Source organism: Clinocottus analis, unplaced genomic scaffold (assembly GCF_023055335.1).
Source record: "Clinocottus analis isolate CAN_PGR_092001 unplaced genomic scaffold, fCliAna1.0.p SCAF_4, whole genome shotgun sequence".
Lineage (NCBI taxonomy): Eukaryota > Metazoa > Chordata > Actinopteri > Perciformes > Cottidae > Clinocottus > Clinocottus analis.
In genome coordinates, this window is record NW_027176153.1 from 14,750,576 (window position 1) to 14,765,753 (window position 15,178).

The 15,178-nt window shown below is 40.4% G+C and overlaps 1 protein-coding gene across 4 annotated transcripts in view; it reads right to left on the reverse strand.

The window, feature by feature from the left end:
* clstn1 (calsyntenin 1) overlaps positions 1-15,178 on the reverse strand; it is a 57,220-nt gene that overhangs the window by 31,345 nt on the left and 10,697 nt on the right. The window contains exons 2-12 of one of the 4 annotated variants that reach the window (XM_068596868.1): positions 11,097-11,219; positions 9,096-9,125; positions 7,390-7,585; positions 6,015-6,223; positions 5,158-5,307; positions 4,723-4,908; positions 4,350-4,598; positions 2,212-2,333; positions 1,888-2,050; positions 1,459-1,509; positions 263-420 (exon numbers count right to left, since the gene is read on the reverse strand). In XM_068596868.1, coding sequence (XP_068452969.1) covers positions 263-420; positions 1,459-1,509; positions 1,888-2,050; positions 2,212-2,333; positions 4,350-4,598; positions 4,723-4,908; positions 5,158-5,307; positions 6,015-6,223; positions 7,390-7,585; positions 9,096-9,125; positions 11,097-11,219 — 1,637 coding nt within the window. The remainder of the gene's footprint in view (positions 1-262; positions 421-1,458; positions 1,510-1,887; positions 2,051-2,211; positions 2,334-4,349; positions 4,599-4,722; positions 4,909-5,157; positions 5,308-6,014; positions 6,224-7,389; positions 7,586-9,095; positions 9,126-11,096; positions 11,220-15,178) is intronic. The other 3 variants (XM_068596869.1, XM_068596870.1, XM_068596871.1) reach the window with 3 other exon arrangements.

A 15,178-nucleotide genomic window follows, 5' to 3' on the forward strand; every position in this document is an offset into this window, starting at 1 on the left:
CAGAGTCCAGGGGGGCTCTGTAAATATCAACCATATAGCCGAAATGGAACATTTCGGTCTGATACACATTTCACGCACCAATACTTTTCTTTCAGAGCAGTGGTTTTAACCTTGTAGTCGAGTACGCCATTGTTCTTCTTCTACTAAGATCACAAGCCTAACATTTGAAACCACTCAGTTCAAATTCTCTTGATGGACACATATACTCTTGCCTGACTGGGGTTGAGTGTGTTTCGTGTCTCTAAAACAGTGTTCTCCTCACCTTGACAGCTGAAGCCACTTCCTCAGGCAGCTGCACGTCCAGTCCTTCCTTGCAGGTGTACAAACAGTCAATCACCTTCTTGTTCTCCAGCTTGCCAGAGCGGATCATCAGCCCCGCTAGGTTCCCCCGGAAAAACTGAGCCATTCTAGCATTTCCACCTGGGTACATCAGTAGCAAACACACAGTAGTAGTTACTCAAGTGTACATTCCACAGACTTCATTCAAGCATGCCGTATCAATGTGCAAAGCTGGCGTGAATGGCATTCATGCAAGTTAGTATGTGTGCCCTTACAAGGCCTGAGGACCAGGGAGGGAGCGGGGGAATGATGGATGAGCGTATACACGCCTTATGCATGCAACATCGGCAATAAAAAGGGTGAACCACTGACTTACTGTGGGAAAAAAAATCAATCGGAAAAATAAAATGAATGTAAAATGAGTCCTTTTTTCACTTCATTTCTTTTCACTTTATGATGGAAAGACTGCCAAATGTCAAAATACACAAAAATGATGAGCCTTGAAATTTGTATATTACTGAGTATTTCTGTGAGGTCCATCAATCCTGCCAAATGAGAGGGGAACACAACTGCTGTGTCTTCCCCCGAAACCATAATGAGCTTAAGTCTTGCAGCACTGCAGAGTCAGAGACAAACCTGGACCTCCACGTCTCAAGGTCACACTGTCATCCACTTACGTGTGTGTGAGTGTGTCTGTGTGTGTGTGTGTGTGTGTGTGTGTGTGTGTGTGTGTGTGTGTGTGTGGTGTGTGTCTGTGTGTGCGTGCAGCTGAAGCCCTGTTATCTGATATGGAGGAGTATATTTTTCGGGCCCAAAGGTCATGTTCTGAAAGAAGAGCCTGCAGGACCGGAATGCTGCAGCCAGGTCAGATTTTTTTGCTCATTAAATGTCTATTTCTGCTCAAGTGTAGCAGGTTGTGGTGAAAAACTGGCTGCTGCGGTGAGAAGAGCGTATAAATAGAGGATGAAGAAAAACAAACCAAAAAAGGATGCAGGCGGCATTAAAAATCACACTCATCCAGACTGCATCATGCTCCAAATGCGTATGAAAACCAAATCTTTCTGCATCTACAATGTGTAAGAATCATTTGAGTCGGAATGGTATGACGATGCAGTTAGCTTGGTGGGACATTGTGGACACATGGACATATTTGAGGAGTAAGGGAAAGATTTGAGCAACCTGAGGTGGGCTCAGAGACTGACTCAGTGTCATTGTCATGTCCTGAGTTGTCTGTAAAGGACAGAAACAAGAGAGCAAGGAGAGACAGGGAGGAAGGTTGAGGATCTGGAGTTGAGATTCAGATGCTGAATAGGTACGCAGGGTGCACTTTCTAAGAATTTAACAAAGAGTTAACAAAATAACATGCATGCTACATTTTTACACAAGCTATAATCAACACATATATAATAATTATCATGTGAGATTGCATTAAAGCATAGTTTATCCACCAGAATTAGCTAAATGTTAAAGAAACAAGAGATTAAAAGAGAGTAAAAGAGATTCACGTCTTTCTTTACATTGTATTTGTGCTTCAGACTTATATTAATATAAGTGGACATTAATGTATTCCACCACAGCATTCCTCTAGAAAAGTATTCAAGAGTTTACCTTGCCAGCAGGCACCAATGGTGAGCTGGGATTCGATCTTGGTGGAGTGCAGTGGGTAGTCCTCTGTAACCAGGAAGGGCTCAAATGTAGTGCCATCCACAAACAGAGACACAGTGGGGAACTCCACATTCAGCACATAGTGGTGCCACTCTTTGTCACACGCCTGTGAAGAACACAACAGAGGGAATGTAGAAGCTGAAATTGTGCTCGTGAGAGTTACATAATGCATTGTACCCAACTATATTCTTGGTTAATTATTATGTGATGCACAGGCCATCATCCCCCAAAGCCCACAAACAAAGTCTGGTATTAGAAGCAGCTGACCTGGTCGAGCTTCCAGTGAAACTCGGCTGGCTTGTAGTTCTCTGCCTCTGAGGGATCCTGGCGCATGAGCAGGATCAGCCTGCAGTTGTGGACGTACAGCGAGTAGTGGTGTCTGTTCATCTCTGCAGTGGAAAATATGAGAAGGGAGGTTAAGATATGAAATGATAGTTCAGAATGTATAACAAATACATTTTACAAATGTGTAACTATGTAAATATTTAGAGAATGGATGCTCTAACTGCCAAACTTCAGAGTGAAAAGAAGACATTTACTATTATTAGTATTTGTTAAACTCAGCAGCTGACTCTCTTATAGAGGCCATGGGGAGCAAAAAAGTAATTACAACACAATAACAAAAGATATAGTGTAGCCCTGCTTTGATGGTTACATTTACTGATGACACACAAAAGAAAAGAAATGACTCGCAAAAAGTTAAATTTGCAAGCACAATCCTTTATCTATGTGCCTAATTTAGATTTGTCATTATCAGCCCATGACAATTACGTAAAATACAAACATCCATCAAACATTTTCATAGTGGCCGAAAAGACTAATTAACTACCTTATTTGTTCCTATTGACAAATGTACTTTGCTCCAAACTGTAAGTGCAACCATAGATCATTTTCTTGGAAGAGGTTTTCAAAAACAAGTCAAAAAGTTAAGATTCACCTGTATATGTACAATTTGTACTTAACAGGTACTGGCCGTTAAACCTTGAACAGATTCAAAGATTTACAACACTGGTCTCAATATATTTAAGCTATATAGTCTATTACAATATTTCCCCAACACCTGTCATACAATGTCAAAACGGTAAAATTAGAGAGCATCAGGTTACACTGCAGGTCTATGTAATTAAATTAAATGAGAAGTTATCCATTAACAGTCCTAAAAAGGTGTGTCTTCCTCTCATTTGATTAAGATAATCCCATCAACAACAGGCCCATCTCTTAGGCAGTAACATAGATATCACATATCAGGTTTCAGAATAGGATTCTGGACTCGGGCCTGATTGTAATTTTAAATGACAGTGTATTAATGTCCATACTAAGGGACAGTCATAAGTCTACTCACGTCCCTGCCTGATGAAATGTAACACATGCTAAAGCAGATTTAGTGTCCATTATGAGACATTTAATCAATTGCTCAATTTACAGCGAGTCAATTTAATTTCCACTTTGAAAAAAAAAAAAAGAAATCTTTACTGTATGAAAGAAAACAACGATTTAATGGACCCAGCAGTTCAAATAAAGATGCGTCTGTTTGCTACTGTGGGTTATTTAAGTGGCTTGTGGGACTAAGTGACTTGCTTCACAGTTTCAGTGTTTAAAATGCAGTTTTAGTATTAAGAAGTGAATGTGAGACATTAATGTTTCTGTGGAACAGATGCTATGCTAAATGGAGGTCATGAATGGTGGTGAGATCACGGGTACGGAAGCCTCCTGTTCAGGGCACAGCCGTTCTGATGTAATCCTTCTTATATAAGCAGTGGAACAGAAGCTGATGAACCGCCTCTCACTGACCACGATACAGACTTTACAGTCAATAAGATCAGGAAGACCACACGCAAAATGTACAGCTGGTGACAGAAATGGAAAGGCCAGCGCAGACTCTGGAAGACACGCAGGTTTTAACAGTACACTCCAGCTATTTTAATGGACATTTATTAGATAACTGAGTGCATGTCAGGTCCTAACAAGGGTTAATACTTGTTTGGTACTAGTTCGATGTATTCTTCAGTGCTGCTTTAATGTAGTTATGCCATTAATGTCAAACAGGCCAAGCAGCAGTTTTTGACTGTATAAATAACAGGTATATTCACGTTTAGTTTGTACAGCTATTACTCAGATAAACAAGCCTTTAACAACACCAGAAACTTTCAAATGAACTAAAATTGCTTTGAGTTCATGTGCTTGTCGTGCAGTGAGAGTCTTTGTATTAGAGGACCTGACAATCAATACAGGAGCGAGTCACGTTCATATGTATATTACCGTGTGTTATTTATATTTTGATCACAAATTATGCTTTTAATTATCTATGTTATCTAGTCAATTTACAGTTGACAACCGGCAAACCGATATCAGCTGAAAAAACAAATGAACTAATATTCAAACTGGAGCTTCTGGAGGGACATTACCTGTCTTGTCAGAGTTGCAGAGAATGGTCTCCTTCTCGTGGGCCCCGGGGCCATGTCTCATCCACACGGAGAGCGTGAAGGGCTCCTTCAGGCTGGTGCTCACCAGGCCATCGGGGACCTTGATGGCCTGGGTGCCATTGAACTCAAACACCTGGTCACTGTCGTGCCCGTTATCAGTGGGCAGACCTACCGTCCAGTTTGCGGCGCTGCTGGGTGCCGGCAGAAGCTCCACGGTGCCGGAGCTGGCTCCTAGAAAACAATCACAGAGTGTGAAGGCAAATACTTAAAGCGATTGGATTTCCTAAAAAAATATTGTGATTCCAAAGAATCAACACAGACAATAACCACTTTGGACAGTGAAGCAGTGACTTACCACACAGCTTGTGCAGGGACTTCTCAGAGTAGGTATCACGGTCGCAGCCCTTGCCAATGTGGTTGGTTTCCAGGTCGATATTGGCGCGGATGGACGTGATTGGCTCATCGCAGGTCTCCAAGTGCATGCTTGGGAAAAGAGCAAGGCTCCCTGTGCCAGGCTCATATTCAATCCTCTTATTGAAGCCTGAATGACAAAGCCAGAGGTAGGGCATAGCCCCGATAACGTGTAAGCAGTCAATGATGAGGTAAAAGTAATTACTCTTGAGGAAGTTCTTTCATAAACATGATAAAAGCACTTGCAGCTTAAATAACCGTTTCCAACAATGGCAGCCTGTGTGGACTCTGCATTGGTGGATCGCTTTTGTTCAACACAGAAACACACCTCAAATGTGATGGTGGGCGAGCTACAGCGAGTAGAGGAGAGCTTTGATACCTTGCCAGCTGGGTTTGCAGGTGGGCTTGACGCTGATCTTGACTAGAACGTCCTCGGATGCACGGTTCTTTCCACAGTCGTAGGCCGTCACAGTCAGTTTGTACATGCGCTCTTTGCCGTAGCTCAGTTTCTCTGTGTTCTTGATGAAGCCTGAGGGAAGCAGGGGGAAAAAAAGAGTGTCAGGGAAGCTCTTTGTTTAATTTCAAAGCTGCAGCTGGGCTAGAAATAAAAAAACACACTATTTTCAAATATTTAAAAAAAAGCTGCTAAATAGAAACCAGTGCGGAAAGGTCCAAAAGTGATTAACTGTCAAGCTGAACTAAGAGCACAATATATGAATGGAGATCTCTTTAGGGCCACATCATATCATTTGGACTTGCATCTTTTACCTTAGACTGCTACATTACGAAGCTAATGTGTAGCCTGATTAGCATGTAATAGATTAAAGTGAAGTAATTAGTTTTACTAAGATCAGATCTCATCTCAGGTTCTTTTTCCCCTCCACCTCAAATACTAATTAGCTGTCACAGTTGAGCACCCTCACCAACGCTATGCATCTTCACACTGATTGTTCTCCTCCTATTATCACCTGTCTGAATTTCCTTTTTATCAAAGCCAGGCGTCTCATCCGCTGAGCTTTGGTATCTGATGAAATAACTTTACAGTCTGAAACGAATGTCCAGCTCGGGTGACATTTCAAGCAGACCATCATCGCTTCACGAGGCAACGAGCTGCCTTGAATGTTAAATGACAGTCTCGCGATTACACAGATCAATGTGGTGAGCGTCAATAAAATGGTGGCTCTAAGGCTTTTCACGACATCCACTAACTCAAGGCTGCTAGTTGAAGGTTCCCACCATCTTTGTCAACGGTGAAGGGCACATCGGGAGTGACGATCTCGTAGTTGCAGATTTGACTGAACTGGAACGAGCAGTCAGCGTCCACCGCCTCCACCTTCAGGATGCTGTCGTACTTCTTCCCCTCGATAACGGTGGCTTTGTAGGACTTCTCCTTGAACACTGGTGAATACTCATTGATGTCGTTCACCTGGATGTGGACGGTGGCCCTGAAATGGACACGCTTGAGTTAGGACTGTCACCTGGGGATGTTCAAGACATACTTACTTCAAAAGTAACCAAAGAAAAACATTCTATTGTGACACTTCATGATGATGCGTTCTGGTCCACTGATGTTCACATCAGCTTATTAACATCAGTAGCAACAGAGGAATAAACATGTCATGTGGACTGACAGGTGACTCAATCTCTGAATACATTTTGCCGACTGTTATCCTGCATCATCGGTGCTTTACGGACACACTGGGTGAAATGAAATGTTGATGACGGAAAGCGAGTCAAGTGTTGCTTTGCAGCGTGTTTATGTATCTGCTCTGGTGGTCATACATTTATCACAAATAAATATTTGACTACAAGCTTTCTTAGTCCAGACTACAACCAGACCTGAGAAGAAAACACGCACATGTCACGGAAAGCCACGGGTGGCTTTCTGTTATGTTGAGTTTGTCTTGTTTCCTCTGTGTCCCTGATTATTGTGTCTCCCTGATTGCTTGATTCCATTCACCTGTCCTCAGTCACTCCCATGTGTGTCCCCTGATTGTTTATGCCCCACACCTGTGTTTCCCTTCTCATTTATATACCTTCGTGTTTTCCCCTGTCAGGTCGTCGTATGTCATATACAGTTGTCATTCAGTGCCGGTGTGTGTATCCTGCTGTTTTGTGTTGGGACTAAGTAAAGTACCCTTTTTGATTTTTGCTAAAAAAAAACGTTGCTTCCTGTCTTCCTCTGCACCTGAGTCTCCGCCCCACCACACTCGGTCATATTTACCAAACGATATGGATCACTTTGGACATCACCCACAATCAGCAGAAGGATTTAATTATAGTTTAGCTTTTGAGTTTATGGTAAAATCACATTGCTACTATCCAAGCAGTCCAGTGGTTGGTCTTTGCTGCATTCGCCCTTTTGTTTTTTTTTTAAATGTGAAAGCAGAGTTCATATGAACGACATCTAATGGTGAGGTGCCAAAGCCCCTCATGAATCCCTACAGATATGAGAGAGCAGCGTCTTTTCTAATAACTTTCTGTGTCGTCACTAATAAACACAAAACCTTTTATTTTTTTAAAAGAACTGACTGCACTGATTGTTCAGTCAAACTAAACCGGATCTGGTCAAGGACACAGAGGACACCTTGAGGTTCAAAGGTCGACTCACTTGTGGGATTTCTTCATGTTGGCGCCATCGGGGCCCTCTCCACAGTCGTAGGCTTGGATGGTGAAGGTATGCTCCTTCTGCAGCTCGCAGTCCAGCTTGTCCTTGGCTCGGATGACGCCCTCGCCAGTGGACTTGTCGAGGACAACTGCCTCGAAGGGGACATTCTGCCCGTGGATCCTGAAGCCGCAAATCTCACCTGAACACGTCAAGAGCCAAAAGAGATTTTGCTCACAATAACTGAAGTCAGGTGTAGAATAGTATTGCTCAAATGAAAAATAATGTTAACAAAGAAACCATAAATTCACGCAAAAGAAAAGAAAAAAGATCAGCCACAGATTTTGGGTGCCAGGGAGTTGTAGATTGGGATGGGTGGTGTCTGTGGAGGAAGCCCAAAAGCACTGTCATATGGGTGAGTACTTGGGAGCGGGGGGAGTTGGAAGAGGGAGTGGGACATTTAGTATCATAGAAGACTCTGGAAGTCTTTTCCAAGCCACTTGAAAACATTGCATTCAGTCATGCAGGCAGAAACTGAAAAGATATGGACAGGCATTTCACAGGGGTTCTTAGGATATTAAAAATCAAATTCATGGAACTGAGCCCAAAATGTAGTACATAGAAAACAGTATTTGAAGTGACGATCATTTATCTCCTTAACGATTAAAAAAATACAACCTATTGTATGATAGAAACAATAATTTACATAATAAAAATACAAAATCAAGATTTCGAAAATCGCATTGTAATAAGCACCAATTCAGTCGTCAAAGCCGTGAAAAAGAAAAGAAAAAACCTCACTCAACACCACCGAAATGTGTTTTCTTATCCAAAGAAAGTCTTCCCGTGCAATTGCGCTTCTCACCCAAAACTACTGCAAAATGAATCAAATTAAATTAAATCATAGAAGAACTGAACGGCTACTTTAACAGTATTCAAACAAAAAATACTGGATGAGAATTGGGGTTAGAAATATCAACTTGCTTGACATCCACATCAAATGACAACTGCAGCCATGCTAATGGTGGATTAGTGGCGGAGAATTAACTTAAGAGATCCACTAAGGCAAAGATGCAACAACAGAAACTTTGTGGCGGAGAGAGTTTGCATTAGTTAACAATCTCAGCAGCTTTCAGTTGAAGACTTTAATGTCATAAAAGTCCACAGGAGTCACTGTACCTGCATAGATTTGATAGGTCACAGAGAGGCACCACAACTATGGATGATGCCTTTTTAGACATTTTCAGAGCTATTATGCTCTTGAAATACAAATTCTGGTGTCAATTTCTGCTCTAATCTGTGTTAATAGGTTGTAAAATCAATTTGTGTCCTTTCAGCATATACTTTATGAATAAATGCTGTTTGATTGAAATAATTTGACTGGACAAAATGGCAGCAAAGTGACTGAAAGCTCCTGTTTTAAAGTAGCTTTCTGTTTCCTGGTGACAGCTGAAAAACTGTTAGGGTCTGCAAACTGCAATGGATGTCTCATGCACAGATATTTCTAAGTAAAGTCAGCCCCACATCACACTTTTCATCCAGCTGTTGGTCCAAAAAAATTAAGGGTGAGAAAAACATAAAATCGAGAAAACCGAATGGGGAGATTACAGAGCATGGCGGGAGTTTCTGTGTAAAAGTGTGGATGCTGTTTTTGCGTTAGTGGGTTAATAGTAACAACTAAGCACAAGGCAGAAGAAAGAGCCCAAGATCACCTTCTTCGGTGAGGGTCACCTCAAAACTCTCTACAAGGAAGGGAGAGAAGATAAACCCAGATCAGTTAGAAGAAAAGTTAGAATTTCAGAGAAAACACAGAGGACAGGAAGGAAGCATACGCTACGCAATAACAGAATATGTATTACGTTTCTCACAAGTAACACTTCTTCTGCTAGTTGAAAGAAAGAAAGGATTAAAACATTTACGAAAAGGTTGTGTTGAAATGTTTGCAGTTTTATTAATGGCGCAGCAATTCTAGTGAGTGACAGAACATCCAATTACAAGCAACAGAAATCTCAGTTTTTAATATCAGCATGTTTTCGAGGATGCTAAAGAGTTCATCTCACTTCTAAAAACACCGCCATGAATACTGACAAATGTGTCCTAGAAAATCTTCCACATGATAAAGTGTATGAAGTCCTTTTTTTTTTTGCTCGGTTGTCTGTTTTAAAGCCCCGTCAGGGCCTCCGGTGAGTTGGTCCTGGTTGTTTAGTTTTCACCTCGTAAACAATTAGAAATGGATTTCACATTAGGGACTGCTGTTCAGGGCCAGTCATGCAGTGGGAGTTGTGGGCCTCCGTACTCAGCACAGCTCTAATGACCAGCTCACACCAGGGCTTCAGGAATTCCTCAGCTCCTCACCGGTCACACGGGCCTCTCGGCTCAGGTCGGTCATCGCAGTGATTGTTGGCCATTGACTTTAAAGGCTTGGCCTGCAATGGTTACTTAACCGCTGGCACTAAATACATACAATGAGTTATAATATGAGAATGTTGATATGTTGTATATTCACTTGCAGGAACTGTGTTGCCTCGCGCTCATTGTCCCGTTACCTGTTAGTCGCACAGGAGATCCTCATGAATGCTAAATATTTAAACTAATCTGACATGGGAGCCTGGGATTGGGTTTCTTTGGCCTGTGTTGAGCTTTAAAGTGAACCTTGTTTGTTGGCTGGACCTACAAGAAGGAGACGGGAACGACAAAGCTGGTCACCCCTGCTGACACGGGAAGCCAGATTGCTCGCTCTGTCTCAAGAGAGCTAGTTCACAGGGACACACTGCCCATTTGCAAAGCCCCGCTTATCGAAAAACAGCTGAAAGAAATGGCAGCACCGAGCTCTGTATTCACTGCTAATTTACTGTGAAAGGAGACCAGCATCATGCAGAGAATGGGCGCACTATTCCACTCCCTGCCCTTCAAAAATGGCGGAAGCTGTCCACCTTAAAAGGCCGATCAGCTCTTGAGAACAATCATATTTCACGTAACTCTGTGAAGAATATTCCACGTGATATCTCCTTGTTGAAGACTTACTAAGTAGTAATCAGAGATTTTGTTTTAATTGGTCATATCAAGTGGAGCAATGCGTGAGAGTGTGAAGAGACTTGCAGACAAAAGATCACACAGTTCACGTGACGTAAAATGGTGGAAAATCATTTCCATGCTTTGAATGTTTGCCAGAATCAATCCGGGTGTGATTAAAACCCCAGAGCAAATGTTGCCTTGGTACATAAAGCACACTAAACTGTGCTGAAGAACATAAAAGTATGAGAGTATTTCTAAACTGAATATCAAAAGGGCCAATCTGCAGGATGTGGTAGCCAGCTGTGCATCAGTACGCAGTAACTACCAGGTGTGCATTTAATGATTCAACAATAAACTTATTCTCTTATTTACTATTGAGTTAACATCTGATTTGTACAAACATTTAATATCAAATATATACAACATCACAGAAATATTTAAATGAAAGCATTATGCTCAGGCTAGATTTGAGGTCGTACTTCTATGATATGAAACTACGCCGTAAATTAAAATTAAATAAAGGAAAATGAAGCTTTCATAGTTTTTTTTACATGTAACATAATCTCATAGCTTTAATGGTACAGAGGATTTTTTCTTTTTAGAAGTGTTATAATGAGTTATTCCAGGCGAAGTGAAGCTGAGGGAGTAAAGGAATAGCAGAGGCGGCAGCAGCAGCATCATTAAACCTCCTCTCTCACCTGCATAGCGAAGAGGAGCATCCTTGTCCAGTGCAATTAGAGGAGGGTCCAGAAGTACTTTGTCATCGTTTTCCGTTACGATCCCGTGGTATGTCGTCTCGATCCATGGTTTGTGCTTATTGACTGAGAAACAGAGAGAAAGAAAAGTCAAGTGTCTATTCAAAAAAGTCAAAACAAATAATATGGCCCGAGTTGAGATGTCCTAATTAGCAAATTGTTTTTCTCACGAGGAAGTGATTTTCCTTTCTTTATTTTAACAATCACATTTCATCTGCGTTTTTTCAAGTTGCTACTTTGACTTTTAGCTTTTTTTCCCAATGCAGCTTGAGTACATTTTTTTATGAGGTTTTGGATGCTTTAATATTATTTTTAGAAGCATCACACACAATGAAGGGATCGCCCTCAACGGGATGAGGCCAGCAAGGGCCAAGCCGTGTAACATTTGGAGGAGTAAAAATCTGCTGCTCTTGACCCTCCATTGAACATCATTCTGCATCCACTGCACAAAACTGTACACAAATTCCTCAACACAGACAATACCACAATCCATATCAGTCCTTGACCTTCGACAAGGGGCACCACATGAATAATAACGGCCCTGGCCAAGACCTTTAGGCCACTTGGTGGAGCAGCAGTGGGGTGTGCTAGTTGCCCTGGGAAGCATCCCAGCTGCAGACAGGATTTTGTTGTAGCTAGCGGCTGCAGAAAAAGCCGCCGTGAGTGACATATTTGGGTTGGTTTAGAGAACAGCGTTGACGCAGGGGAGAAGCATCTCTCTTCCAGCCAATATGTCCTCAGTCAGGACCTGGAGGGAGAGGATGGAGGGAGAGGATGGCCTTCCTCTGCTACTGGTCTGCTAAGGTGACGCTAACTCTGGCTGAAGGTTCACTGGATAGAAACACTGGACCAGGCCTTTGACCCAAGCCAGGAATAAGCCTTTTAGTTCAGGCACAATATCTTATTGAGCATTTAAAATGTTTTGAAATGTTAAATCTTCAATTGAAAATGACTCAATAATGAAGGGGTATCTTGCTTGGTGAAGTAATTTGTTCTCTTTTTAACGTGCTGCCTCTCTCATCTCACCTAAACCCCACTGCCCATATTCAGAAAGTATTTTTTTCTGTAAACAATGAGATACATTCAATGTGGCCACCTCATGCACTAAAGCTAATCTATGCTAACAATGAACTGCGGTGAAAGTGTAAACAATAAACAACAAGGATTCATCAACCACAGAGCATAATAGGTATTTACCTCAAAGGTAATAAAGAAAACTGTTCGGGTTTTTTTTACAATTCATCTGGGAGTAACAATAATCAATTCACTGAACTATGAAGCATTACAATTTGCTTGTGGTTAAACAAAAGTTTTCTTTTTTCTCCAAATGTATTTAAGTAGTCAGGTGATGAGAGCTCAAGAAGTGGAAAATAAAGCACTAAAAGTGGACTTTTCGAGAGCGTTTCTGAGATAATATGCCTAACAGCTGCAGTTCTGATGAATGTTCTGAGTGAATAAGACTGAGACAAAAACAGTATGACTTTTAGCATTTAAGTTAAACATTAATTACACGCCTGGTGAGCATTTTCTCCTCTTAATTATTCCACCGCAGGGCAAAGTTGCACTGCTGAGTTTGTAAAATAAAAGAATCTTCATTTTGTTATAATTCAACCAAAGCACTCATGAGCAAATCACATTTACATTAATTCATGCCTCAGCTGGGCCATAATTCATTCTGATGATTGATCGTCTTTCAATGGAATCATATTGTTATGAAATCATATATGAACATATTGTGATACAAAATGACATTGTCTTGTAATTAATAATTAAAAGCACAATTATGCTGATGGGAATACCCCAGTGTCGCTCAATCTAACTATGGTCCTTCTCTGATTGCTACGCATTTGTTTGCATGCATGTAAACATACTGAGTGTAGAGCTGGACATATTTATTTCATATTTATGAATCTACAGGTATAGGCTGCTGTACGCCACAGTGACACGTAGCTGGTGTGTTATAGTGTGTTAATGCGCTTAATGTTTGCTTAGTCAGGACTGTTGATTGTACTGTAGGAATAGTAGCATATTTCATTTTGTGGCGCATTATACAATGGGCATAGTCTACAGTTTGTCAAAATAAAATGACGTATGAAATAAAAATGGTCTATTTAATTTGAAGGAGGAAAGTGTATTGCTAAGATAAATCACTTCGTTGATAAAACAGTTGTTTGAGGGAATTGTGTTCACAGCAACAAACAGATATTAGAGATGGATTATAACCTGTTTACAAGAGCTCTAAGCAGCTTATGATACATCATTAAAACTACAAATTGTACGTGTTTTTTTTATGAAGAACAAAAACATTATGAATTGCTATAACAAAGTCAAAGTATTGCATTTCAAATATTTTATGGTTTATTGACTTCTGCCAATGCAGCAAAAGAAAAGTGATCAGGGATCTCTAAAAGTTATATTTGCTCCCTTAATTTCTATTGAGCTGACTGATCTGTGATCTGATCCTTGTTACGATCCGAACGGTGAGTTTTATGATCTGTCGCACCATTATTGTGTACGTATTACATGTGGCGAAGTTATGAATTTCTCATTTTTACATTTGTAGCTCTTGCTGACACTGATGACAACTCCAAAAACTGGTCAAAGGAAATGTGAATGGAAACGCTCAATATTACCGGCCTCATGAGAAACTGAAGCACCTCCTCCAGCCCACATTTATCCAATTACTTGCACACAATGGTACACTCGGAGTACAACAATCATCTCAACAAGCAGCATTACTTACACACAGTGGATTCATTACCGTGTCTCTGATGCAAAATGCTCATGTCATTCAATTATTTGTTGATGCTGCCAAACATAAATGTTGTTGGCACCTGCGTGCTCATAATCCTTCCAGAATTGTACATATGGCCTACAGTAAATTAATGTTTGTCATTCAAATTATGTGTGTTTTTTAGTCACTTTTGGCCAATTTGGACTGCCTTAATGGCTTGCAATTTAGTAGATTGTAATGTCTGAACATTAAAGTGATAATCTTCATTTAACATAAACTTGTATAAGTTGACACTCATCAGCTAAACCTAAAGGTTCTGAAAAATACAAAGTACATCAAAGAGTTAAATGCCTAATTGAAATATGTTTTGCGTAGTCAAATTTTATTTGCAGCCGTGTCGTGTTTCAAAAAGACTCAACATCAAACATTCATCATCTGACTAATAAATAAGAAGACTTATGTTCAATGACACAACCTGAGCTACAATTATATGATGAGCTGGAACCAGATAAAAAGAATAATCTACAAAAGTATAAATAAATGATGAGGATGTTTTCAGGTGACTTTAAATGTCAATGTACCAATCCAATTTCAGCAAAGCAAATTATGTTTCTTTACATATAATTTAGTGTATTTCTCAGTAAGTAATTATCCTACACAATCAACAGAAATAAAGTACAAGCTACTTGTACTTTACTAGTGGGATGTGTGCACCACAATTAATTATTCACACAACCAAACATGTTTTTTTTCCAATGAGAAAAGTTTGCCCGAAGAAAACATGCCTTCAAAGTTTATCACGATGCAAAAATAAATGTTTGTATTGTGAAATTAACATTAAATGTGCTGCAGCATTAAATTATTGTGTTGACTGAAATATATATTGCACATCTTATATATATATATATATATATATATATATATATATATATATATATATATATATATATATATATATATATATATATATATACATATACATATATACATATATACACACACACACACACACAAATGAAGTGTCTTTGGTTAAATCTTGTCTGACACAAATAGTGGTTAGTAAGAACGAGTTGTTTTGAATTGATCCAGCCCAATAAATCGTTGTTGCCGAGCGTCTTGTGACCTGCCGGGCCAGACGACTGCTGTAATCTGCTTCAGTTTCTACAAAGTCACAGTAACTGTTTGCCAGGTCACATGTGGGCCTCACATTTGCCACATTTGAGTAGCTCTCAGCCTCGAGCACTGAGGTGCAGTGAACCAGGACCGGCCCCGAGTGGTACAATATCAAGCT